Source organism: Euphorbia lathyris, chromosome 9 (assembly GCF_963576675.1).
Source record: "Euphorbia lathyris chromosome 9, ddEupLath1.1, whole genome shotgun sequence".
In the NCBI taxonomy this organism is placed as follows: domain Eukaryota; kingdom Viridiplantae; phylum Streptophyta; class Magnoliopsida; order Malpighiales; family Euphorbiaceae; genus Euphorbia; species Euphorbia lathyris.
This window is the reverse complement of record NC_088918.1, coordinates 16,425,784-16,451,424: the sequence shown is the minus strand read 5'-3', so window position 1 is coordinate 16,451,424 and position 25,641 is coordinate 16,425,784. Positions and strand designations below refer to the sequence as shown.

Sequence of the window (25,641 nt, the reverse complement as noted above, 5' to 3'; positions counted from 1 at the left end):
TAAATGCGAAAGATGTATAACACGTGTCTTAAAATGTTATTACATAATTCAAGAATAGAGTAAAAATGAAGTTATTACTTGCTCGACTATAAATCTTGTATTCTCTAATATTACAACCGCAATACCCCGATCTTGATTGTTTTACTTTTTTAAGACGCGTGCAATACATTTTTCGCATTTAATTTACTTTTTTTTGCAACTGAGTGATCAATTGATTACGTTTTACGCAAGTTCAGGAGGCTAACTGAACATTTTATGCAAGTTCAAGGGGCTATCGAGACACTTTGAAAGTTCAGGTGGTCAATCAACTATTTTGGACAAGTTCAGGGGGCAAATGATGTATTAAGCCTTACAAATTTATGTAATGAGCATTATATAAAGAATAGATATGAATCCTCCTTACGATTAACTCTTGTATTTTTATTATTAATATGTACTATGCACAATTCTTATTAAACGATAAAATAAAAAAACTAGAAAAACATGAAAAATGAAAAGAAAAACGTAAAAACTGAAAACACTAAAAACGAAAAATTCGGAAAACGTGACGAAATATAGCCTCTCACGATTTTTTTCGTTTTTCCGTCTTTTTTATTGCATTTTTTCATGTCTTTTTTATTGCATTACATTTTAATTAAGTAAATATAAGTATTGTAACAGTAATTAAATTTCATCATTTTCTTTAGTCGTCAATCAAACATGATAATGGAATCACTATTCTATTCCATTACATTACAACATTGATTAATGGAGAGAGTGAAAATGGGAGTGGGATAGAAGAATCGGACTATGGGAGGGGACAAAGGGGCGGGTTAAATAATGTTAATGGTGAGAGGGAAAATGGGATAAGTTCTGATCCAGTGGAAAAGGAGAGGAGGGCGCGTGGTGATTTAAGAAGTGGAGGAAGCAGAGAAGTGGAAAGGGATAGAAGTGGGGGAAGGTTAGGAATAGGCGGAATAGAAGAATTAGTAGAGGGGGAGCAGGGTGGGTCAAATCTTAGGAGAGAGGAGGGAGATGTTGGGGATGGCAGGGGAAGGGAAGAGCAGCTTTTGAGTGGAGGGAGGGAGATAGGGATGGGTTTTGGGATTAAGGAATAAGTTTGGGCTTGAGGCAATTATTCAAAGAATTAAATGGGTTAGGCTAAGAGAGGGTTATTTGAAATGCAACATTCATGCTGCTTAATTTTTTGAGGAAGGGAAATTTGGAGCAGGGGCAATTTTAAGGGATGAGTCCGGGGAGTATAAAGGAGGGAGAAGTATGATTAGGTATGGAAGGGTGTCTGTTAAGATGACGGAAATTCTAGCACTCAGAATGAGCATTGATTGGGTCTTGGTACTTGGGTATACTCATGTGGAATTTGAAACTGATGCTAAAGAGGTCGTGGATAACATTCGGAAAGGAAAAAGAGACATCACTGAGTATGGGTCAGAGGTTGATTATGCTAGATTATTTTTTCAAAACTATCTGAATTGCTCGGTGGTTTATGTTTCAAGGTTAGCGAATGGGGGCAGCGCATGCATTAGCACGTAATGCCCGTTCCTATGCTAATTCTTTCGTTCATAGTGTAGCTCCTGTATTCATTGGCAATATCCTACTGCATGATATGGCCCGAATTGATTAATAAAGTTTAGTTTTCCCTCAAAAAAAAAAGTTTCATTACATTACATTGCATTACGTCATATCAAACGGACCCTTACCGTTTGGTACGTTTTAATGGACGTTGTAATGGAATGCCCATTACAATGGAGGCTTATTACCATGTTTGGTTAGTCATAATATTTTTTATCGTAATGGAATCACGAATACATCACTTAATTTTTCTTTGCAAATCTATGTAATGGGCATTACGAACAAAACATGCATGAATCTCCATTACGATTAACTCTTGTATTTTTATTACTAATGACGAAATACGAAAAAACATGAAAACATAAAAACCGAAAAAGAGAAAAACGTGAAAAAACTGGAACCGAGAAAAAAATACAAAAAACAAAAAAATGTGAAAATCGAAAAATGGAAAAGAAGATAAAACATGAAAAAATAAAAAAATAAAAACGAAAAAAACATGAATATACGAAAAAGGAAAAACGAGAAAAACACGAAAATTGAGAAAAAAATATAAGCAAAAATAAGGAAAACAACGGAAAAACGCAAAAACCTAGGAAAAACATGAAAACGCAAAAAAAACGGAAAAAATGTGAAAAACGAAAGAAAAAATGAAAAAAACATTAAAATTGCATTTAATTAAATAAACATACATATTGTAATGATAATCGCCCTTTAACAATTTTATTAAAATTTGTCAATCCAACATATTTCATTACATTATATATATTTTTTTTTTGACAACCATTACATTACATATTTGGTTACATTATATTGCATTATAACGTACTAAATGGATCCTAAAAAATTTCCGCCAATGCTCATTCCAAACTTTAACACGTATTTCCATATGTATTTTTTAAGTAAAAATTGAGAATTTTAAAGGCTGTGTTAAAAATAACTCGTCAAATATAAAAGTAATATCCATTTCAATTTTTCAAAACTCTATTGTTTTGATATACGAACTTAAAAAATTAATTATATCACTTAAAATAATTTTATGAACTAACGAGACATTATATAAATTTACGATTCCGTAGAATTTTTTTTAGGTCAATCACACATCTAAAGAATTTGTTGACCTGCAAATTTGTAAAAGTTGGACGGCCAACAATTTCACATTGTACTAAAATAAAATTTAGCTAAAACATATAAAAATAATAATAATTGCCCACAGGAATTCTCCACATCTAAATAGTACTGGTTTTTACGTAAATCATATACCACCATCAAACTCCATCTACGGTGATTTAGATGTCCACGTGTCATCATAGACTCGAACCGGGTCGACAATGGTTTTCACGGCATTAGTTTCTTCTCTTTCCGCCTCCGCTTGAAACAAGTCATCAATTTGGCCTTCGCTTTCTCTGCTATTTAGGGGGAATTAGGGGCGAGAAAAGTTTAACAGCAGATCAAACATACCGCGATTGTATTGTGAAATTTTCTCCTGTTTTTCTGTGTCCTGAAGAAGAAGATGGCTGATACTAAGAGCAAGGTTCAATCCATCAGGGAATGGATTGTTGAGCATAAACTAAGAACTGTTGGTAATTTCCTTTTTCTCTTTCTGTTGGTTAGGGTTGATTGTGGAGGTTTTGATTTGGATCTTGAAATTTATTTTGTTTTGTTTGCTTTTTTAGGGTGTTTATGGCTAAGCGGTATTGGGGGTTCAATTGCTTACAATTGGTCTCAGCCAAACATGAAAACCAGCGTCAGGATCATTCACGCTAGGTAATGTTTTTTTCAGATTTTTTGTTCTGCAAATGAAATTATTCTTGTTTTATGGTGATTTTGTGATCTTTGAGATAAATCAATTCAATAGGGATTTCCGAAAATTCTGCATGACGATTACCCGAAATTGCCACTTCTGCGTTGTTATTACAATGGCCATTTGATTGTTTGTCCGTGGATAAATTACCTTGTGGACTGTTGAATTCAATTAATTTGTGTGATTTGTGAATTTTCTTTTTGTGTTGGAAGGCAAACAAACATGGTGTATCTTTAAAGGCCATTGCGTTTAGAGATTTAACTGAAATAGTTTTTGGAACTTTTCTTGTCAATCATTCAACTTATTATGAGAAAAATAAAAAGAAGTCACTAACTTGGGGTATGTCTGGCTGCAAAATGCTTTTGTAGAAGAGCCTGAGACTCATTGTGCCAGAAATAGTTTTTTGTTGGATTGCCTGTGATATAGGGTGTTTATAGTTGGGTGGAGGAACGAATAGAAATATGTTAACAGTTTCTAATTTGGTAACGAGGGATGATTTCAGTTTGGTTCTTCTTATATCTCATTTCATGATTTTGATACTTGGAACTCCTACAATCTGTTGGTCACACAATGTAATACCTTTCAACTGACTTGTATGTTAAATTGGGTCTATTTCTATCCTAAAAGGCTTCTTAGTTTAGGGATTATGTTCCATTTTTGTCATAAGTATACTTCAGAAATTGGACCTTGAGTCTCTGAGGTAAATTGATCTTTTTAACCTTAGATGGCTTCTTAGTTTAGAGTTGGATGAAATGGCGGTTGTTGCTATCTGCGCCAATAATGAATTGTTAGTTTCATTGAATAACCAAGTAAAACAGATAGACCCTTCTCTTCGTCATGGATTTTCTCAATTCGAAGATCCCTTATATGGATAATACACATTCCAGTTGATTGGGTCAAAGTTTAATTGTTTTGTTCCATAGCAAACATATGTTCCATTCCTGTGTATATACTTAAGGAACTGGACGTCAAGCCTCCAGGTTTCACAACCTTCTAGGGGTAGTAAGGAGTAAAGGTTCCATCTGCATGTCTGCGCAAAAAACGAAGAAAGACAAGATAACCTAGATCCTAGAACGATAGTGGTCTGTTTCGGTGTCCATGTAGAAGCACTCATTTTATTCTGTAACCCAATAAGTCTTGTCCTTGCGGTTGTACTTGCACATTGGCTTTGATCCCGATTTTTTTATTTATTTTTTTTTTTTTTGTAGTGCTACATTTTGTGCTTATGGTCCTTACCTCTGTGAATTCTGAATGCAGGTTGCATGCTCAGGCGCTCACACTGGCTGCATTAGCTGGTGCTGCTGTGGTAGAGTACTATGATCATAAATCTGGAACAAAGGCGGAACGATATGCAGGATACATCCCGCATAAGGATTCCAAGTGATCCCGAAACGGATGTGCATTCTATCAACCTTTTTAGTGAATTGATGACCGGGTATGAATAACAATGTATTTTGAGAAGAGAAATCTGATTTGAACTCTTATATTTGGCGGATGTTTTGGTTTATTTGAAGGTGTAAATGAGGCAAGAACTCAAATCTCATTGAAATATCAGGTGTTTCATCCCTCTGATAGAATGAGCAATTACTTATTCTTTTTTCCAATTCAAATTTGAATGTATATATTAAACTCAGAAAATGATCTATAATGTTCATTCATTTTTCTCAGATATATGGTATAAAAATGTGAGCTTGAATTTTGTTTTATTTGGTTATTCAATTGATATGTATAAATTCTTGCTGATAATTATTAAGTTTTGCTTGAAGATCACAGATAATTTACTAACCTGTAGGAAATACAACACGAACAATTGAATCCTATCCTATCGTGCATATTTTGAAAAATCACTTTTATCGGATAATCAACGAGAATACACCATTTGTGTGAGTTTCGTCGTATAAGAAAAATCACTTTTATCAGATAGCAAAGTTCTATAAAACTATGGCTTCTTCCTTTTCAAATATCATTCTCCACAAACAAATAAAATGAAATCTTTGTTATTTTAAATCTAAAATCTTAAATTTTGTATAAGAAAAGAATTGTGACTCGTAGTAAGTAACTAACTGACATGATGTGGTGCTGAGCGGCAGGAGCCGATGATGAGTGTCTGCCCTGCTGCGCCTTTCAAAAACTAGCTCGGGCTCGATGTTGAGTGTCTGCTCTGCTGTACATTTCAACAACTAGCTCGGGCTCGCCTCTGTATACGACGATATTAGCTCAGTTGTGTTGTGGGGTTTATTCTTTGTTCTGGAATTAGTTTGGCACTGTGAGTATAGTAAGGTTAGAGTTATTCACGCCTGTTGGAAGAGAAGTATAGGTGGGGAATTTTTAGCAAACGGTTCTTGTCATTAGAAATTCAATGCAAAATGATTATATTTAGGGTAACGTCTAAAAAACCCGTGTGTGTATGTAACTTTTTTTTTTATCCAAATTGGGATAGGTTTTCGTTTTACTAAAAACGAGGATTATTTAGTTAGATATTATAAAAATGATAGGTAACGACCTCAAAATGGAAAATTTCAAGAATTAAAGTTGTTTGATGCCATATTTACTATGGAATCAAATTCTTTATTTTCCGAATTCGTCATTTTCAGAACTTCCTATTTCTAAACATTCATTTTCTTTTTTCTCACCAAATAATACCTAAATGACTTCAAAATTTAAAAAGTTAAAGAATTAAAGTTGCTTAGAATATCATCAAGTCTTTGACCTTTTTCATTTTGGGGTTGTCAATGCTTATTTTAATTTTGAGGTTCTTGATTTTAATAAAATGAAAAACCTCAGTCATCTTCTGGTTGCAAACAAAAACCTCCATTTCTGTTTGGACAATTTTTTGTACACATACCAGTTTGACAAATGTAAAAACACTTAGTTTTTGTTAGACTTACCCTTATATTTATATGGAAGTGTCTCTCTATACTAATTGCAACCTACTATAACTAGCTTTCCGCGCGCACAAAAAAAAAAGGTTTGATAATATTTTATCTTAAAATTAAGAGTTAAAGTGGTAATGGTAGGCAGGGGCAGAGCTAGGGGGTAGGGGAGGGTCTTCCGACCCTCCGGTCCCACCGGAAACCCCCTTAATAGGGGTTTTGAACTCTGGTGGAACCAGAGGCCGCCATAACTGGAGCCCCTCCAATCATGACGGCTTCACAGATGGGAAGGACATTTTCGCCATTCTCATCTATTTTTTTAACCCTAAAACAGCCCAAAACGACGTCGTTTTGGGCTGTTGAGGTTTAAAAAAATAAAGAGATAGAAAGGGCGAAAATGCCCTTTCCATCTCTTTATTTTTATAATTCTGTTTTATTAGAGAAAGGCATTTTGGCCATTCCCTTCCGCCTCCTATGTCTAGTGCTTTCCTTTTTTTTTTTTTTTTGGGAAGATGTCAGACAAAGAAAGAGAGAAAGCAAAAAGAAAATGTTGAGAGGAGTGGTAATTTTCCAAATTAACCCATCTTTATTTATAAATTTCAATTGACCAATCAATTTTAATCTCATTCAACTTCTAACTTCAAAGTAAGTTTTTGTTTTTGATTCTTTATTTTATTTGTAGTAGGTTTAGTTTCATGATTTAAATTAGAGATTGTTAAATTGGGGTTTTTTTTGTGAGATTTCTAATTTAATGGACTATGACTATTAATATGTTGTTTGTTTGCTTAGATAATCTTTAGTTAAGTTTTCTAATTTAGGATTTAATATAGGATTTCTAATTTAGGGATTAATTTAGAATTTCTAATTTAGGGATTTCAAATTTAGAGTTTAATTTAAGATTTCTAATTTAGGGATTTTAGGCATTTTAGTTTTAGGGATTCTAATTGGTGAATTGAATTGAATTGTTGAATTGAATTTGTGATATTTAGGGATTTTAGGTATTTTAGTTTTAAGGTTTAGGGATTTGGATTGAATTGAATTGGTGAATTAAATTCAATTGGTGAATTGAGTTGAATTGGTGATATTTAGGGATTTTAGTTTAGGGATAAATTTAAATAGAATCCTATTAGTTTAGGTATTTTTAGATTTTAGCTCAATCAATTACTAGTGAAAAGTGAACATATCGAAAAAAAATCCAAAACAACTTTTGTATATAAATACATTTACAGTAGGAATCAAATTCTTGAGTCTTAGTACGAATTTTTTTTTTATATACAGTGGAACCCCTCAAAATTTATGTCCCGGCTCCGCCACTGATGGTAGGCAATAACATTTTTCTAAAGAGAGATTTCATTAGAGCAAAGAGAACAATTCTTAGATAATATAATCACTAACCAATTAGGAGCACTAAAAGAAATAAAGACAATAACATTAGAAAGAGCTTGCATAACAATTGTATAAGCAATCCCGTTGCTAATCTTGGAGAAAAAGATATAGAAAAATCGTTGTTCGTTACATCTCCTTAACGAACAAGCGGATTTTTCTATATCTTTTTAAACCCCAATTTAACAATCTCTAATTTAAATCATATCCTGCATTCTTGAATTATGCCCGCCACATTCTGATAGACCATGATGAAGAGAGCAAATATCATCCACTATCGACTCCATATCCGATACAAAGATAATTTTAGACAAAGCCAAAAAATAGCTGAGTTAATGCTATTTATAAAAGCTATGGCTTCCATAACCCTAATATCATGAATACCTTCAACAATTGCTCTGCAAAAAGCCCAAAAAACCTTGTTATCTTTATGGATCACAGCTCCTTCTCCACATTTACTAGCCTAGCCTTCTGAAACACATTAATATCCACATTACACTTAGACATACCGCAGGTGGATTGAGAGAACTCACGTTAAACATGATATAACCCGGATTAAAAATTTGGATTCTCACATGGAGCGAATACGTTTACCGGATGGACCTGTTACTCGAGCACGCGTAAAGAAGTTTGAAAAGGAGCTTCAAACATATGTGGTGCAAATGTTAGATATCTCAAAGCAAAATGACATAAATGAATCAGGAAGCTCTAACTTTTTCGTACCTCTCGGGTTACTCGGAAAGTGGACACATCAAAGAAACCGAATACGGACTAAATGAAACAAACGGTGAAATTGACTCAAAAATCACCATATGAATTTTAGCCATTTGGATTTATAGGAAAAATAAAAGCAATTCAATATGAATTGATTTAATTTTTCAATTGTCAACATGACAACTTCCAAAACAATGTGAACCTAATCAATTTCATGAGAATTGAATTTTGTTTTCTCATTTGCATTATTATCAATTATATCTATTGATTTTCTGTGTCTTAATGGTTGACTAAATCAAGTACTTAAATACCCTTGTATTATTATGGTATCCAAGATATGTCAAGGGCAATTCAAGTCATTGTTTGTATTTTTTTACCTATTTAAGGATGAGCTTTTCATATGTAAAACACAACTTTCATCTTAATAAAAATATTACTCTTAAGTGTTTGTGAGAGGTTTCTCTTGTGTTCTTTGGGTACTACTTTGAACAGTTCGGGATTAAATCCTTAATTGTTAGAGACCGGGATTGAGTCTTTACAACCTAGTTTTGTAAGGATTCTTTTCTGTCCGACCCTGATTCGTTAGCTTTCCTAGGGATCAAATCTAGTTGTCGGGTTTTCGAGGCACTGTTCCTCGTGGGTTCGCATCAAAACGAAACCTTTGTCGAGCCTTGCAACACAAGTAAAGCAGTCGCAGAAGTCCTAACAAATATAGTTATTACTCCATCTGTTTCATATCACATGTCGTTTTAGAGAGTTGCATAGAAATTGAGGATATTAGAGAAAAGAAATTGTTGCTCCTTATTTATTGATTCCACTGTTTATTTATTCTATAATAAGTCCATTATTATAATTAATTTTCATAAACCCATGTTTTATTGCAGTTATTACTCCATCCGTTTAATATTACATGTCGTTTTAGAAAGTTGCATATAAATTGAGGATATTAGAGAAAATATATTGTTGCCCCTTATTTATTGATTCCACTGTTTATTTATTCTATAATAAGTCCATTATTATAATTAATTTTCATAAATCCACGTTTTATTGCAGGAAAAAGATGACTTAAAGTGTACTGATCATGTAAAATGACATGTATAATGAAACAAAAAACTGTCTTTAGAAAAACATGTAATATGAGACTGAGGTCGTAGAATATATAGCGTCTCTAGAAATCATGCAATGACTATTCCATAATTGTAGTATCATACATATAAAATAAAGGGTAAATAATTTATTAGTCTCATACTTTTTACCACACATTATAAGGTCTCTATCTCTTACCAATATTAACCCTTTGGTCATTTTGTCCATTTTTTTTAGACTTTTAACCGCTATATTTAGCATAAAAAGGCAGACATAACATAACAGAGTAACATGACTATTTTGTATTGTACTATGGTTGTACTAAAAGCTAAGATATATTCGGTTAAAAATCTTAAAAAAAAATAGAAAAAACCAAAGGATTAATATTGGCAAAAGATAGGGACATTATCATGCGTTTTTCAAAATAGAAGGACTAAGCAGCGTGCTATGTAAAAAGTAAGGGACTAATAAATTATTTACCCTAAAATAAATCAAGTATACAAGTTTAAGGGGATTTAATATTAGAGATGAGTACGTGAGTGTCGCGAACATATCTTTAGAGGGTATTGGTAATTGAACGTTCTATCTACTATACCATTTTTATCGGTTTAGTAGATCGGGTGACGACTCTGCACAATTTAACTATATATTGTTTAAGGGCATATTTTGAAAAGAGTAAACATTTTCATAAATTTTTGAAAGCATATCCAATGCACTGTTGATCATTAAACTTTCATGGTTCAAAATGGTCATGCAATTTCAATTTATCCCAATAAAATCATTCAACTTTGAATTTTGTCTTAAGAAAGTCACTCTGGTAACTTTAAGAGAGAAAAAACACCGAAAAAGTGATGAGACTACCACGTCAGCAGTAGTCAACTTTCACCGCTGTCCGAAACAATACGTGACTATCACCTAGTTGACTGAAATGATTCGTGGCTGCTAGGTGGCAACCACGTGTCGTTTCGGCCAACGGTGAAGTGGAAGCCACGTCATATATTTCCGTTGTGTTTTTGTTCTTAAACTCGTCAGAGTGATTTTATTGAGATAAAATTCAAAATTTAGACAAATTGAAGTTAAGTTAACATTTTGAGATAACCATGAAAATCCAATGATCCATGACGCATTTAACTCTTCCTTTTTAGAGCATTTCCAATAAGGTGATATGACTTTCTAAATTGTTAAATTTAGCCGACCATTTAAAGAGGGAGTACTCTAACAAGATGATATGACTCTTACAATATATAGCTAGCCATTTTCACTAGCTAAATTTGACACTATTTTTTATTCATTTTCTCATTTTCTTCTTTATTTATTTTTCTTTTAAATTTATTCATTTTTAATAATAAAATAATCAAATAGAGAGCCAAATAGCTAATATGTTTGGAGTAAAGCATAAATTTGGCCAAACTAATATTTTATATTATTTTAAAGATTCAAATAGCTAGTTGGTATTAGAGATGTTCTTACTCTTTTTTTTAAGATAGTCACCCATCACTTTTTGTAGTCAAACACTGAAAAATATTTCATTTTTTAACATAAAACATTTTACTTACCTAATATTTTTTAAAAGGGTAAATAATTATAAGGTCCCTGAGTTTTTACTTAATACATTAGTCAGTCCCTATGTTTTTAGAAATCAGTTTTTGTGTTCATCAACTCCTTAGTCCTTATGTTTGAGTCAATAGTCAAATTATAGCAAATAAATTTCAATATACCAAAATTACCCTTTACTTTATGTTTTAATAATAAAACATCTATTTTTTCTATTTTATGTTTTTTTTCTCCTTTTTTTCCTACATAATTTCTACAATATTGAATAATTAATTTATTGAATTTTATATAATTATAGAACTGTAACTTAGCAGTCTAAAATTTATTAACTAAAAAAATGAATGAAAAATATTTCAAAATAGGAGGAAAACTATATAACTTTTGTAAAAAGTAATCTTTATTTATCTCTAATAAATTTTATAAATGGAGAAAAAAATATGATTTTTAAAAAAAATTATTAATATTTAATGTTAGTTTAAAAACATTATATTAAAAAATAAAAATTTAAGAGAATAAAAACAAATTATATAAATTTTGGTAGTATATAAATTTTTTAAAAAAATAATACATTTTTAATGATTAGTATATACAATTATATAAATTTTGGTATATATATACTTCATAAACTTTATTAAAACTATTTAGATTAAATTTTGGTATTTAAAGATAAGTTTTTTATGCAAATAATTAGGGGCAATTTGGACTTTCATCTTCAAAAACAAATGAAAGGACTAAAGAGTTGATTAAAATAAAACTTAAGGACCTTATAATAATATGATGAACCTACTAATATGTTAAGCAAAAACATAAGGACTTTATAATTATTTACCATTTTTATTAAAATATAATATATTTCGACAAACAAACGGGACTTTAAAATAAATCATAAATACAATTGCGTTTAGGACTCTTTTTAAGAACGAAGATGGAACAAAAGAGAGGGTGAGGGCTTAATTGGTGGGGTTTTAAAAGTATTAGGGACTTTTTTTGTGATTTGAGAAGTACAAAGGCTAATTGATTTTGACTCCATTGTTTAAGGGGCCAAATTGACTTTATCCCAAAATAATAAGCGGCTATAGCCAAACCCTAGGTTCCTCGTCAACCATTTTAATTTGTTTAGTACTCAGACGCGACGCCGCTGTTCTCTTCCTCTTTCACCATCTCGAATCTCTGGTTTCGGAAGGTAAATCGAAGATGTGTCGAGGGGCGGGAACAGGAACTAAAGGTAAGAAGAAAACAGCAACCTTTACAATCGATTGTACAAAGCCAGTGGAGGATAAGATAATGGACATTGCTTCGCTCGAGAAATTCCTACAGGAGAGAATCAAAGTTGGAGGTAAGGCAGGTGCTCTTGGTGATTCTGTCACTGTCTCCCGTGAGAAAAGCAAGATCACCGTCACCTCTGATAGCAACTTCTCCAAGAGGTAATTTTTTTCCCTTGTTCAGAAGAATACAAAAATTGATCTGATAGTATAGTACTTTAAGCTTCTTGTGTGAATTCACAATTTGAATTAGAAGATACCTGTAAATGGTTGGTTAAATTACTTGTTGAAACTATTAGTTTGATTTATGCCTATTACATAATTAAAATCCAATTTATTACCCTATTGTTTGTGGGAACTTTGATTATGGAGCAATTAAATTAGTTGGTTGGTTTGGATTTAATGGGAACAAGTTTCCCCATGTTGTTAGTTGTTACACCTTATTCAATTGGAAACTTTCTCCTGGTTTTGTTTGAGTTAAAGTAGCTTATTTGTGCTTTATTCATAAGTTTTTCTTGCCTGTTTTTTGACGGCTATCAATTTCTGACATGAAAATACCACAGAACCCATCTAACATTACCAGTTTGACATGATTGTCATTTTTTGTTGCATTTATGTTATGTATAATCATGTGAAATATATAGATCATATAACACTATAACCTATTTTGACACCCGTTTTCGTTTCTTTTACAAGGAAGTAGAAATTCATCCTATCCTATAGATTATTTGTTTTCTAGAAATAGAATGCTTTTTGTTCTTGGGTTGGTGAAAGTTTGATGTATGCTTTAGCTAACATGACCAATTTAGCATCAACTTCTTTTTAAGTGCTCACATGGTAACACTCTCTTGAGAGAAAAATGGTAGAATAAGGTAATGTTTTTCAAGTTAAGCAAGATAAAGTATAGCTTAACTTATTTTGCAACCTTCTGTTGTTCGAAATTAAATGACTTGCTTGTATTTAGTTTGTTCACGGCTACAAGTTGAAGTTCAAAATGGCCTTTAAACTTGTGTGCTATACAAACTTTTTTTAGATAATTTAACTCAAAAACTTTATCACGTCGAACGAGTTAGCTCGAATCAAAGAACACACGATGAAATGAAGAGTTAACAAGTTCAGGGGATAGTTTTCCATAAAAAATTAATGTGGGATATTTTGTCCCAAGGATATAAGTTTAAGGGCGAGCCATTTTCTACTAATTCGGTTTATGCGCTATGTAAAACATGTAGCTTTGGTATACTCTTGTTTATATTAGCAGTTTAGCACTTGAATTCCAATATAATATGGATTCATAGTGCTACACGGTTTTCATTTTGGCCTAATACATACACAGCCCCTCTAAGTCCATAAAAGCTGATTCCCCCTCCCAAACTTTGAAATGGACTGATTAACTTCTTAAACTTGCTTAAAATGACTTATTGGTCCCTTGAACTTGTTTGGAGTGGCCTATTGTTGGTCCCTAAACTTGCTTGAACTGACTTATTGGCCCCTGAACTTGCTAAAAGTGATACTAGCTTTAAATTGTCAAATTCACCACTTGCTCTGTCACCTAGAACTTCGGGGTTAATCATGCCACCTTAAGCAAATTCAAGGGGCTAATTGGTCATTTTCTAAGTGGGAAGGGATCAGACTTTCCTGGACAATCTGATGTGTTTATTTTTTAATTGAATGCAACCTTTAAGATTGTTGCTTGATTGATAGTTCAGGTATGGCTTTTGCGGTCTTTAATTACATGGTGTGCTGCTGTTTATCTATGACAGGTATCTCAAGTACTTAACAAAGAAGTATTTGAAGAAACACAATGTGAGGGATTGGCTTAGAGTGATTGCATCCAACAAAGATCGAAGTATATATGAATTGAGGTACTTCAATATTGCTGAGAATGAGGGAGAGGAGGAAGACTGAGTCAGTTCTTCAATCTGATCGAATTATCTCGTTCTTCCTTTAGTGAGTTTTGAACTTGTTTATTGTTTGGTTTGATGCTCTGCTACAATTTTTGACTCAATGTTGTCTATGATTTTGCTTATCAAAATTGATGATTTTGTGATCCTGCTTTTTTCATGATTGAGAGCTTAAAAGTTTATGGGAGTTGCCTAGCAAGTTCTGTTACGTTTCACTGTCTGTTTTGTTTTCCATTTAGTGCACTTTGAGTTCTTTTTTTATAGCTTCTTTTTGCTGTTTTTTTTTTTTGAATAAAACCGAACTCTTTATTAGCTAGAATCAGCAAGAAGAATCGAAACCAAAAATGGGGGAGTGTCAAACCACTCACTACGAACAGACGAAGAACTAACTGCTCTAGCAAGACTATGAGCCGCAAAGTTCGCTGAACGTTTTACAAACGAGACGGTAACTTTACCTATCTCATGAATTAAATCTAAACATTCACTAACAATATCAGACATATAGGAACAATTTTGAGACTTGTGATTAATGTCTTGTACTACCACCAAACAGTCAGATCGAATATCAATATTCCTAAATCTGCTTCCCTTCAACCAGGACAATGCCTCTGTTTATGTGACAGTCTGCCTAATAACATGTAGACATTGTCTCCTTTGGTCAAAATCTCATTTTCGTGGGTTGATAAAACGCGTCTAAATATATTAGAAACACATTTTTACTAACAAAGCACATAAGCCCCTTTTCCATTTTCTATGTGAGATTCTGTTCATTATTACCTTATCGGCATCCCTTAGAGTCGCTTCTTTCCTATTCTTACCTTATCGGCATCCCTTAGAGTCGCTTCTTTCCTATTCTTACCTTATCGGCATCCCTTAGAGTCGCTTCTTTCCTATTCTTACCTTATCGTCATCCCTTAGAGTCCCTGTTTTCTAAATGGAAAGGTAATTCCACTCGATCTGAAGTAGATTTGATTGAATCTATGAGTTTGAGTTTCCTGTATCAGTAATTAACAATCATTTTAACAGTTAACTTTGAGTGTGTATATGAGGGTGTATTCTGCCCGTCTCGAAATTTATTTTATTTTCATTTTATCTAAAAGAAAATGTCATTGGGATATTGATGTGATACAGTAGATAGTTGCTTTATGTCATCTATGTGTCATGCTAGATGAGGATGCGAATTTTATTAGGCTCAGTCTTGATCACATGCACCTTAATGAGCAAGTAGAATTTGCTCATTAACCTTTAGATCTAGGCTTATTAGAATCCTAAGGTGGAGATTCAAAGCATCCTGAGACTTAGATTTAATAAGCTTATATCTGACGGTGAATGAGTAAATTCACTTGCTCATTAAGGTGCATGTGAAAATTCTTGTTATTAGGCTTTTACATCATTCGCCCCTCAGTTACCTGAATTGACTTGCTCAACTTATTTAAAATGTAATCAATTAGTTTCTCAGATGCAAAGAAGTAAATATTTTGAGAAAATTAAATTTCAATCATGCACTTCAAAAGCTATTTCCTTGTCCAATTGCTAGACATCTCAGTGGGCTGGATTTTTAAATTTCTCCAAAACATGAGCCTGACCTGGCTCGCTACACTGTATTTTTCTATATATAATTATATAAATTTATATAAAATAAATATAATTTTATATAAAATTTAAAATTTATTACAAAAAAACATATTTAAGAGGTTTAGGATGGAATTGGTTTGGAATTTTCTCTTAATGTTCGAGTTGTGTCTATATGATATCCCGGACTTGGGTTAACGTTTTGGAGGTGGATCTATTTATTCGCATCCCAAATTTAGTCTAACCTAGTTCACGACCAATAATGCCTTCGTCATAGCTACCTTCAAAAGAAGAATTAGATGTTGTTCGATAAAACTGAAAACTAAGTTCTAAAAAGTAATACTGGATTTTAAATGTTGAATTTTATAAATGCTGGAAATATTAAATGACGTAACTGTTTTAAAAATATTGGTTGATTTAACTTAAAATGTTAAGTTAAATATTTGACTTATAAAAAATAAGTGATTTTTAACTTAATTGACTAATTTAAATGACGGAAAAATAACCATTACGATTAAGATTTTAATTTAAATGATTAAGTGGATTATCAAATAAGGTCTACTCTTTACTAATAAAGGGTTAATGTGACTTTAAATCTGGATTGTAGGATTAATTTGACTCAAAATCAATTTTAGATATTAATTCAGTTTATAATTTGATAATATTTTAAAAATGACACGTGTTAATATATAATTTTTGAAGATCACATATGTTATTCAGGCATTTAGGTTGATAACCTCAAATTAATACTTAAGTTTTACTTTGAGCCAAATTGATAACACAAATTGAAATCTTTTAATTTTAGATTACCCTTTCAGGTCAAATTCAATATTTTGACATAGAACTTATTAACAATGATATATATATTATAAACAACAATTTATACCAAATGAGCATAATTAAGTTAGTACAACTTTAAAACCGAGAGGTCGTGTGTTTGAAGCCATCTTCTTAGAAAAAAAGCTAGACAATTTTTTTTTTCTTTTTTTTATTTATTTAGAATAGCAAAGAACGATAATTTTGTTATGAAAGCACATAAAATAGAATGATATTTAAATGATTAAGTGGGATCTTCCTTCATGACCGAGCTCTGGGGGATCTTCTCTGATCTTAGGCTTGCCAAGAATCTGAGTGTGAAAAGACTTCTTGTGGAACCTGACAACCTTAAAGCATTAAAATTATCTCTAATAACAAAGCTTTGTGTTTGGGTAGCCAAAATTTAGTGAAAGGGATCAAAAGATTATGTTCTTCCTTCAACTTTATCAACTTTGGACATGTCTTCAGGGAGTAGAACAGGGTTGCTGATCGCCTTGCTGCGGAGGGCCATGAAAGGATGTTCGGTGTCTTAACTTTCTCGCATCCTCCGGATTTCCTTTTTTCCTTACTCTCAGATGATCTTGTGGGGGTTAGCTTTCCTAGGCTAATCCCAAGTTAGTTTGTGGGGTTGTTTGTTTGTTTTTCTTTTCCTTTCTCTACAAAAAAAAAAAAAAAAAAACAAATTAAAGTTTGATTTTAGACTACCCTTTTAAAATTTTAAAGATAAAATTCATTTTTCTTAAGTTCTTAAAAGTTTTTGTATATTATTTTTTGTGATGTATTAGAATTTTATTATGCAAGAATAAATTTAATCTTTTTTTTTTATCATATATCTCAAAAAAAAAAAACACGCAGTAACTTACGAAAAGAGGAAACATGTGCAAAAATACTTAAACATGTGGATCAAGTATTGTCACGTGAAAATCTACGTTATATCTGTAAATGGTCATCTCAAAGACAATAAGGTACTGTTAGCGATATTTTCGAAATATGCTAATTTCAATATTGCCACGTGTGGTTAGGATGCGGGCGTGCCAGAGAAATTATTTCTCAATTATGAAAGACGGTTAAGTGTATGAAATTGTGCGCGGAAAACATGAATTCTAATTGAAGCGATTGGCGAGGGACGCAAGGATTGAAAAAGTCCCTATTGGGTCTCTAGCGCCGTTATACAAACTTTGCTAGATTAATTATTTTTATTTAAGCTAAGCGTGTAAATTGAAGATGGATAAAATAAAGAAATTAAAAGTACGAAATTGACACAAGATTTGGTGAAAAAATTGGTATTTTATTGATTTGATATGTTCAACAAGCATGAAATTTGATAATGAATTACAATTGAAAAATTTCTATACTAAACATATAGACAATCAATTGAATTGGGAAAAGACAAATCAATACAAAGAATTGAAATGCAATTAAAATAAAATTGAAATTCAACGACAAACTCGGAGCCACAATAGCTATCTCGGCTGGACGTTGAATTTTGATGTCGGCTTGAAGTTCTTGGAGCAATGCGGTCGGTCGGGCCCGTATGATGTACGATCTTGGCAATGTCAAAACGTGTGGTAGGCAAATGGGGCAGATTTAACCTTTGACTTCGGTTGGCTCGTTTGAGTGCTTAAGAACACGGAATTGGACGAGTAAATAGGCTAAATTTAACTTCAGAAGGTCAGGAACAAATTTCTATAAGGGATCGAAGGCTAAAACGGACTCTAAATGGACGAAATTGAGTTTTGAAAACAAGTGGACGAATCTGGAAAATTCTGGAAACAGACTAGCTAAAAGAATTTGGGGCGTAAAGATTGGCTTGTAACTATAGTTTCTGAGCACGGAATTGGGAAAATAAATATACTGGATTGAAATTCAAGATATCAGGAACAACTTTGTTGAAGGGATCGAAAGCAAAAAATGAATTTAAATGGACTAAATCGGGCTTTGAAAATACTTGGACGAATCTGGAAAATTAATTTGGAAACAGAATTCTAGCTAAGGATTGAGCAAATTAAAGGCTTAGGAATGCTAAATTGAATTGAAAAACTTGGAAAGAGGCTATTGGAACTTGGATTAAAGCTAAAGGAAGCTAAAAGAAGGAATTAAAGATAAGAAAAATGAAGAACAAAGAGGAAGAACTCAAGAACTAAGAACTAAAAGGAGAGCATTGGAAGTAACCTTAGAGAGGGGTTTGTGTGTGTGTTGGGTGTGTGTTTATATGAGAGTAAGAGGGTCTATTTATAGTTTTTTGGAGTGACATTTTGATAATTAATTATGGCATTTTGGTAATTAATTATCAACTAACCCTTATTTTTCTCTCTAACCTTACCCACTACCTTGCCACATCATCAACTTCCTCAACTTCCTCCAACTACCACTAACTTCCATGCCACATCACCCCACTACCTTGTGGTTAGAGAGAATCTTAAGGTTTGGACCTAGATGTGGGGATGGGCCAAGCTTGTAGGCTAGCTCGTGGTCGTGTTCGGGTGCGTTCTGAGAAGTCGGAGACCGACGACGGGCTCCGATCGAGAACTGACTTCTAGCTTGCCGAGAGAAAGAACACGCCCCGCGTAGGTCTGGTGACGCAGTGCATAGTGCAGCTCCTGAAATATAACTTCTCTGGACGCCTGATCTACGCCCCGCGTATGAGGAGGAACGCCCCGCGTGGTGCAGCTTCTGAACCTGGTGCGTTATGTTGATGGGGGTTACGCATGGCGTTCCTGGTGTTACGCCCCGCGTGTTTGACCTCCTGGGTAGAACTTGTCCGGATGCCTGATCTACGCTCCGCATATGAGAAGGCACGCCCCGCGTGGAGCAAGATGCCCTTATCAACTGGCGGTTAGTTTACACATATATATATATATATATATATATTTTTTTTTTTTCTATTTTCCATTCATCATTGTTATTTTTCTAGAAACATATAAACTATACCCTAAAATTAAACCTAAGCTTTCTATATACATGAAAATAAAATTTATTTATTTTGGGCCAACAATTGCCCCCCTCTTTTGTGTATAAATTGACTAGGATTGAAAATTTGTACACAAAAGAATGTATTTAGGATTTTTTGAACAATTTTTTTTTCTTTCTTTTTTTTTTTTTTTGATTTTGCTTCGTTTTTTTATATAAGAGCCTCGTTTGAGCTCATGGATTTTTTTTTTAAAATGTGAGAAATAAAGCAGAAAAATTACAAAGCAATATGTACGACGAAATTAATGGAGATGATTGTGCAAAAATAAATAAATAATAACAAACTTGACCTCGTGACCGATGAATGGTTTGAGATCAAAACAGTTGTTCAGAACAGTTGTTTGATGGGATTAAATTTGATTCAGATCAAATAAATACCAAAAGCTTGGTTCTGAGATAATTGATAGTTTAGAATCAGAGATTGCTTCTGAAAATGATATGGAAATGGCTTGAAGGATTTCAGGTTAATGAAAAAATAAATTGAAGCTATGATGACGATGAAAATTAATTTGGACACGATTGCCTTGAATTGAGGAGTGTATAATATTTATCTAAGCTAAATGGACTTCTAGAATAATCAGATTGAAATTTGTTGAATTGGACGTGTCGGAATCATTTTAAAATTTGAAGGACTCAAATATAATTTTACCAATGAATTGAAAAATAAATACACGAGTTATCTAATGTAAGACAAATCAAATGACAATAGGGTGATTTTGAGTGAGAAAATTGAGGGTATAGGAAATCGTTTTGAACAAAACAAAAGTTGAGAGTTATAATTTGGATATCAACGAAGAGATCGAGATTGGTTTTGAAGAAAAATGTGGCTTATGGCGGCCGAAATTAATTTTGAAAAAAAAACTAACCAGAACAGTTGTTTGATGGAAATTATGATTTTGAGATTAATAATTACCAAAAGCTTGGTTCTGGGTATTTTAATTAATTGGGATCAACTAACAGATTGAAAATACGATTTAGAAAGGGTAATAATTGAGTGTTTTGATTTGTGAGTTTGAACTCGAAGCAAATGAAGAAGATGACAATGTCAGATTATGGGATGAGTAAAATTAATCAAAATCAATGATTTTGAATCGCGTATTAGACTTAAACTAATATATTTGAATGATCAGATGCCAATTATATATAATAGAATTGGAGATAAAATTATTGGAAGATATGAATTTGACTGATTGATTTTTTTTTTTTTTTTTTTGGTGCTGGCAAAAACGCCAACTTATTTTGGCCATGAATGGTCTTATGGGCTATGTTGTAAGTATAAAATCATGTTATAGCCTCATATAACAAGATGCCCAATAATATTTCTACAAGAGGGATGCGAGTTTCTATGTCGATGATCTTATTTTTATGACTTTCTTTCCGCATAATAAAGTATAATTGTAAACCAGAGTCTACATAAATAAACAAGGTTAAGAAGTAGAAATCTCCTCGTGACTTGTCCGGATGGTAGGAAAGTTGAAGTAGACTGGCGAAAAGAAGAATCATGGCCTGCAAACTTGGTCCCCTGTTTGAGTTAACAAACTTCATAGTGATCATAGGCTCTAGAAAAACATGAGTTGTTGGAAGAATCATTAGAGGCATTTCTAGGGTGGATTCTCGATTAATCTCTTGATCTTGACTGCCCCCCAAACCATGATCATAGAAGTTTTCTTCATCATGACTGAATTGCGAATTACAATCGTAGAAAATATCTTCCTTATTTTCCTGTGTTTCTGAAGCCGCTTCTTCTTCGATATCACAACTTTTCATAAAATCTTCTGATTTTAAAGACTTCACAAGAATGAGAGATTCTTCTAGAATAAATTCTTGCACCTCTTCCATTTGGATGCCCCCCGGGTTGGATACCTCATCCTCTTAACTAGATTCTGAATCATAGCTCCAAGAAACGTCTTCCTCATCTTCTTGAATTTCTACAGGTCCTTCGTGGATACCCTTCGAGTTAGAAGTGCTTGATGGGTCATCACCCTCCTGACTGAAATCTGAATTGAGGTTATGAGATATATTTTCCTCCTCTTCTTGGGCTTGTACAACTATCTTCTTGTTCACGTCGGGACTCCCTGGAAATTCTATTGACTTTGGGGGATTTGCATCTATGGGCAATACTTCTAGAGTGGGTTCTTGTTGAATTGCTTCCTCTTCACTGCCTCCCGAATCAAGATCACTAGACACGACATCATCCACTTCGTTGGATTCTGAGTCATAGCTCCTAGAAACATCTTGTTCTTCTTCTTGAATTTCTATAGGAGTTTCGTGGATGCCCCCTGAGTTCGGAGTATCTGAAAGGTCATCATCCTCCTGGTTGAAACCTGAATTGAGGTCATGGGATACATTTTCGTCCTCGTCTTGGGTTTGCACAACTTCCTTCTCATTCATGTCGAGGCTCCATAAAAATCACATTGACCTTTGGGGATTTGCATATATGGGCAATACTTCTAGAGTGGGTTCTTGTTGAGTTGCTTCCTCTATGTTGCCCCCCGACTCAAGATCACTAGACACGACATTATCCACTTCGTTGGATTCTGAGTCATAGCTCCTAAAAACATCTCCTTCTTCTTCTTGAATTTCTATAGGAGTTTCGTGGATGCCCCCCGAATCAAGATCATTGGAAGCAGCGTCATCCTCTTGCATGGACTTAGAATCATATTCATAGGGATCGTCTCCATTCTTTTGACTTTCTATTGCCGTCTCACCGTTAGGAATCTTCGTTCTTGGAAGAGTCGGGCGTGTGGGAAATGCTTCTAACTTTGTTTTGTAATGAAGTTCTCCATCTTGGATGGCCCTGATACAGCCTTCAATACAGGCTCTGAAAGAAGCTGCTATATTAGCCGTCTGTTTCTCGAGTTGATCCAAAAATCATTGATATTCATCGTCCTTTGATTGGTTCTCCTCCATAAGTAATGATTCGATTTCTCCATCATCCTCAACAACTTGGACTGCTTCCACCTTTGCCACACGACTAGAATCCTTGAAAGAATTTTGGTCATAACTCATATTAGAGCACACAACATTTTCATATGTCTTATGCTCGATTGGAGCTATGACCGTACTTTTATCAAAGCAAGATTGCCGACAAGGACGATGAAAATGGAGGTTTTCATCCCTATAATTACAAATATAACTATTTCGGCAATGAGGATTACTCATCCGTAGATGCTCCCATACTTCAACATAATCAGGACCATGTGGATTCTTATGGGACTCCTGGACTTGCTCCACATAGCAACCATATCGATCATCATAGAATGACGTAGTTTGAATATAAGCACAACACTTGCAGTCAATATTATGTTCGTCACTATGAATGAACTGGATATAGCCATCATTGTAGCATCTAAATACGGTGTACCAATGGACCCACAATCCGGTTGTACTTATTGTAAAATGTCGATCTCGATTGAAACAACCAAAATACACCGGTATCGTAGCATCCCTTGCATCTTCGTATGCTGTCCTCGTCATGGTTTGATTGCTTTACACCTATTGATATTCAGAGGCATTCTCCGTGAATAACGGTAAGCAAAAATGATTAAACTAAATTAGTAACTGGAATTAAGCAAGAAAAATTAATAAATAAATATTGGTTAAAGCACTGATGAAGAAAAGAATGAACACAAAGCTCAATTGAAAATACAAAAAATATGTATGTAGAAAACTGGTATTTAAATTTTTGGCTAAGCTAAAAAAAAAACAGGTCCCACTGGGCGTGCCAAAAATTGTTAGCGATATTTTCGAAATATGCTAATTTCAACCTTGTCACGTGTGGTTAGGATGCGGGCGTGCCAGAGAAATTATTTCTCAATTATGAAAGACGGTTAAGTGTATGAAATTGTGCGCCAAAAACATGAATTCCAATTGAAGCGATTGGCGAGGGACGCAATGATTGAAAAAGTCCTTCTTGGGTCTCTAGCGCCGCTATAAAAACTTTGCTAGATTAATTATTTTTATTTAAGCTAAGCGTGTAAATTGAAGATGGATAAAATAAAGAAATTAAAAGTACGAAATTGACACAAGATTTGGTGAAAAAATTGGTATTTTATTGATTTGATATGTTCAACAAGCATGAAATTGGATAATGAATTACAATTGAAAAATTTCTATACTAAACATATAGACAATCAATTGAATTGGAAAAAGACAAATCAATACAAAGAATTGAAATGCAATTAAAATAAAATTGAAATTCAACGACAAACTCGGAGCCACAATAGCTATCTCGCCTGGACGTTGAATTTTGATGTCGGCTTGAAGTTCTTGGAGCAATGCGGTCGGTCGGGCCCGTATGGTGTACGATCTTGGCAATGTCAAAACGTGTGGTAGGCAAATGGGGCAGATTTAACCTTTGACTTCGGTGGGCTCGTTTGAGTACTTAAGAACACGGAATTGGACGAGTAAATAGGCTAAATTTAACTTCAGAAGGTCAGGAACAAATTTCTATAAGGGATCGAAGGCTAAAACGGACACTAAATGGACGAAATTGAGTTTTGAAAACAAGTGGACGAATCTGGAAAATTCTGAGAACAGAATAGCTAAAAGAATTTGGGGCGTAAAGATTGGCTTGTAACTATAGTTTCTGAGCACGGAATTGGGAAAATAAATATACTGGATTGAAATTCAAGACGTCAGGAACAACTTTGTTGAAGGGATCGAAAGCAAAAAATTAATTTAAATGGACTAAATCGGGCTTTGAAAATACTTGGACGAATCTGGAAAATTAATTTGGAAACAGAATTCTAGCTAAGGATTGAGCAAATTAAAGGCTTAGGAATGCTAAATTGAATTGAAAAACTTGGAAAGAGGCTATTGGAACTTGGATTAAAGCTAAAGGAAGCTAAAAGAAGGAATTAAAGATAAGAAAAATGAAGAACAAAGAGGAAGAACTCAAGAACTAAGAACTAAAAGGAGAGCATTGGAAGTAACCTTAGAGAGGGGTTTGTGTGTGTGTTGGGTGTGTGTTTATATGAGAGTAAGAGGGTCTATTTATAGTTTTTTGGACTGGCATTTTGATAATTAATTATGGCATTTTGGTAATTAATTATCAACTAACCCTTATTTTTCTCTCTAACCTTACCCACTACCTTGCCACATCATCAACTTCCTCAACTTCCTCCAACTACCACTAACTTCCATGCCACATCACCCCACTACCTTGTGGTTAGAGAAAATCTTAAGGCTTGGACCTAGATGTGAGGATGGGCCAAGCTTGTAGGCTAGCTCGTGGTCGTGTTCGGGTGCGTTCTGAGAAGTCGGAGACCGACGACGGGCTCCGGTCGAGAACTGACTTCTAGCTTGCCGAGAGAAAGAACACGCCCCGCGTAGGTCTGGTTATACTGTGCGTAGTGCAGCTCCTGAAATATAACTTCTCTGGACGCCTGATCTACGCCCCGCGTATGAGGAGGAACGCCCCGCGTGGTGCAGCTTCTGAACCTGGTGCGTCATGTTGATGGGGGTTACGCGTGGCGTTCCTGGTGTTACGCCCCGCGTGTTTGACCTCCTGGGTAGAACTTGTCCGGATGCCTGATCTACACTCCGCGTATGAGAAGGCACGCCCCGCGTGGAGCAAGATGCCCTTATCAACTGGCGGTTAGTTTATATATATATATATATATTTTCTATTTCCCATTCATCATTGTTATTTTTCTAGAAGCATATAAACTATACCCTAAAATTAAACTCAAGCTTTCTATATACATGAAAATAAAATTTATTTATTTTGGGCCAACAGGTACACAGCAACTTCTACTCCACTCTGCTTTCTAGTCATTATAATATATCCCTGTATTATCACTAACTCAAGTATCAGAGAAGGGACATCGTACTTCAGCCAATCCCTAACAGTTTGTTGATATCATCTCAAGTGTATTGAAAGCACTCTACCAAAGTCACATTAAAGATTGGAAGACATGATCGACGTCTTCCTAGGAAGCAAACTCGGATTCGGATAAAACCATCCGGCCGGAGAAAATTTACACAATTCATGAGTTTTATTTTGACATTATTTGGAAAAACAATCCAAAAGCAATTTGCATTGGAGTGATTAAAATTATTAAATAGCAAACAAAATAACAAAAATGTAGAGATTAGGAGAAAAGAAAAATACAAAAAAAGGAGAATAAAAGGGAGTC

At 33.8% G+C, this 25,641-nt stretch overlaps 2 protein-coding genes across 2 annotated transcripts; both read left to right on the top strand.

Moving 5' to 3' along the window:
- The first annotated feature begins 2,939 nt into the window (after positions 1-2,939).
- LOC136206926 (uncharacterized) lies at positions 2,940-5,076 on the top strand. The gene is made up of 3 exons (XM_065998137.1): positions 2,940-3,149; positions 3,243-3,333; positions 4,628-5,076. The coding sequence occupies exons 1-3, from the start codon at positions 3,080-3,082 to the stop codon at positions 4,752-4,754; spliced, it is 288 nt and encodes a 95-aa protein (XP_065854209.1). The 5' UTR covers positions 2,940-3,079; the 3' UTR covers positions 4,755-5,076.
- A 6,992-nt stretch (positions 5,077-12,068) lies between these two features.
- On the top strand, positions 12,069-14,351 carry LOC136207472 (large ribosomal subunit protein eL22z). The gene is made up of 2 exons (XM_065998724.1): positions 12,069-12,404; positions 14,003-14,351. Exons 1-2 carry the CDS (start codon positions 12,175-12,177, stop codon positions 14,145-14,147), a joined length of 375 nt encoding a protein of 124 aa, XP_065854796.1. The 5' UTR covers positions 12,069-12,174; the 3' UTR covers positions 14,148-14,351.
- Positions 14,352-25,641: the final 11,290 nt, after the last annotated feature.

Excerpts from the sequence above, each read along its gene's own strand:
- LOC136206926 (XM_065998137.1), top strand. The coding sequence starts at position 3,080 with ATGGCTGATACTAAGAGCAAGGTTCAATCCATCAGGGAATGGATTGTT. Across the intron at positions 3,150-3,242 it reads GCATAAACTAAGAACTGTTG|GGTGTTTATGGCTAAGCGGT; the intron begins GTAATTTCCTTT and ends TTGCTTTTTTAG. Across the intron at positions 3,334-4,627 it reads GTCAGGATCATTCACGCTAG|GTTGCATGCTCAGGCGCTCA; the intron begins GTAATGTTTTTT and ends TTCTGAATGCAG.
- LOC136207472 (XM_065998724.1), top strand. The coding sequence starts at position 12,175 with ATGTGTCGAGGGGCGGGAACAGGAACTAAAGGTAAGAAGAAAACAGCA. Across the intron at positions 12,405-14,002 it reads GATAGCAACTTCTCCAAGAG|GTATCTCAAGTACTTAACAA; the intron begins GTAATTTTTTTC and ends TATCTATGACAG.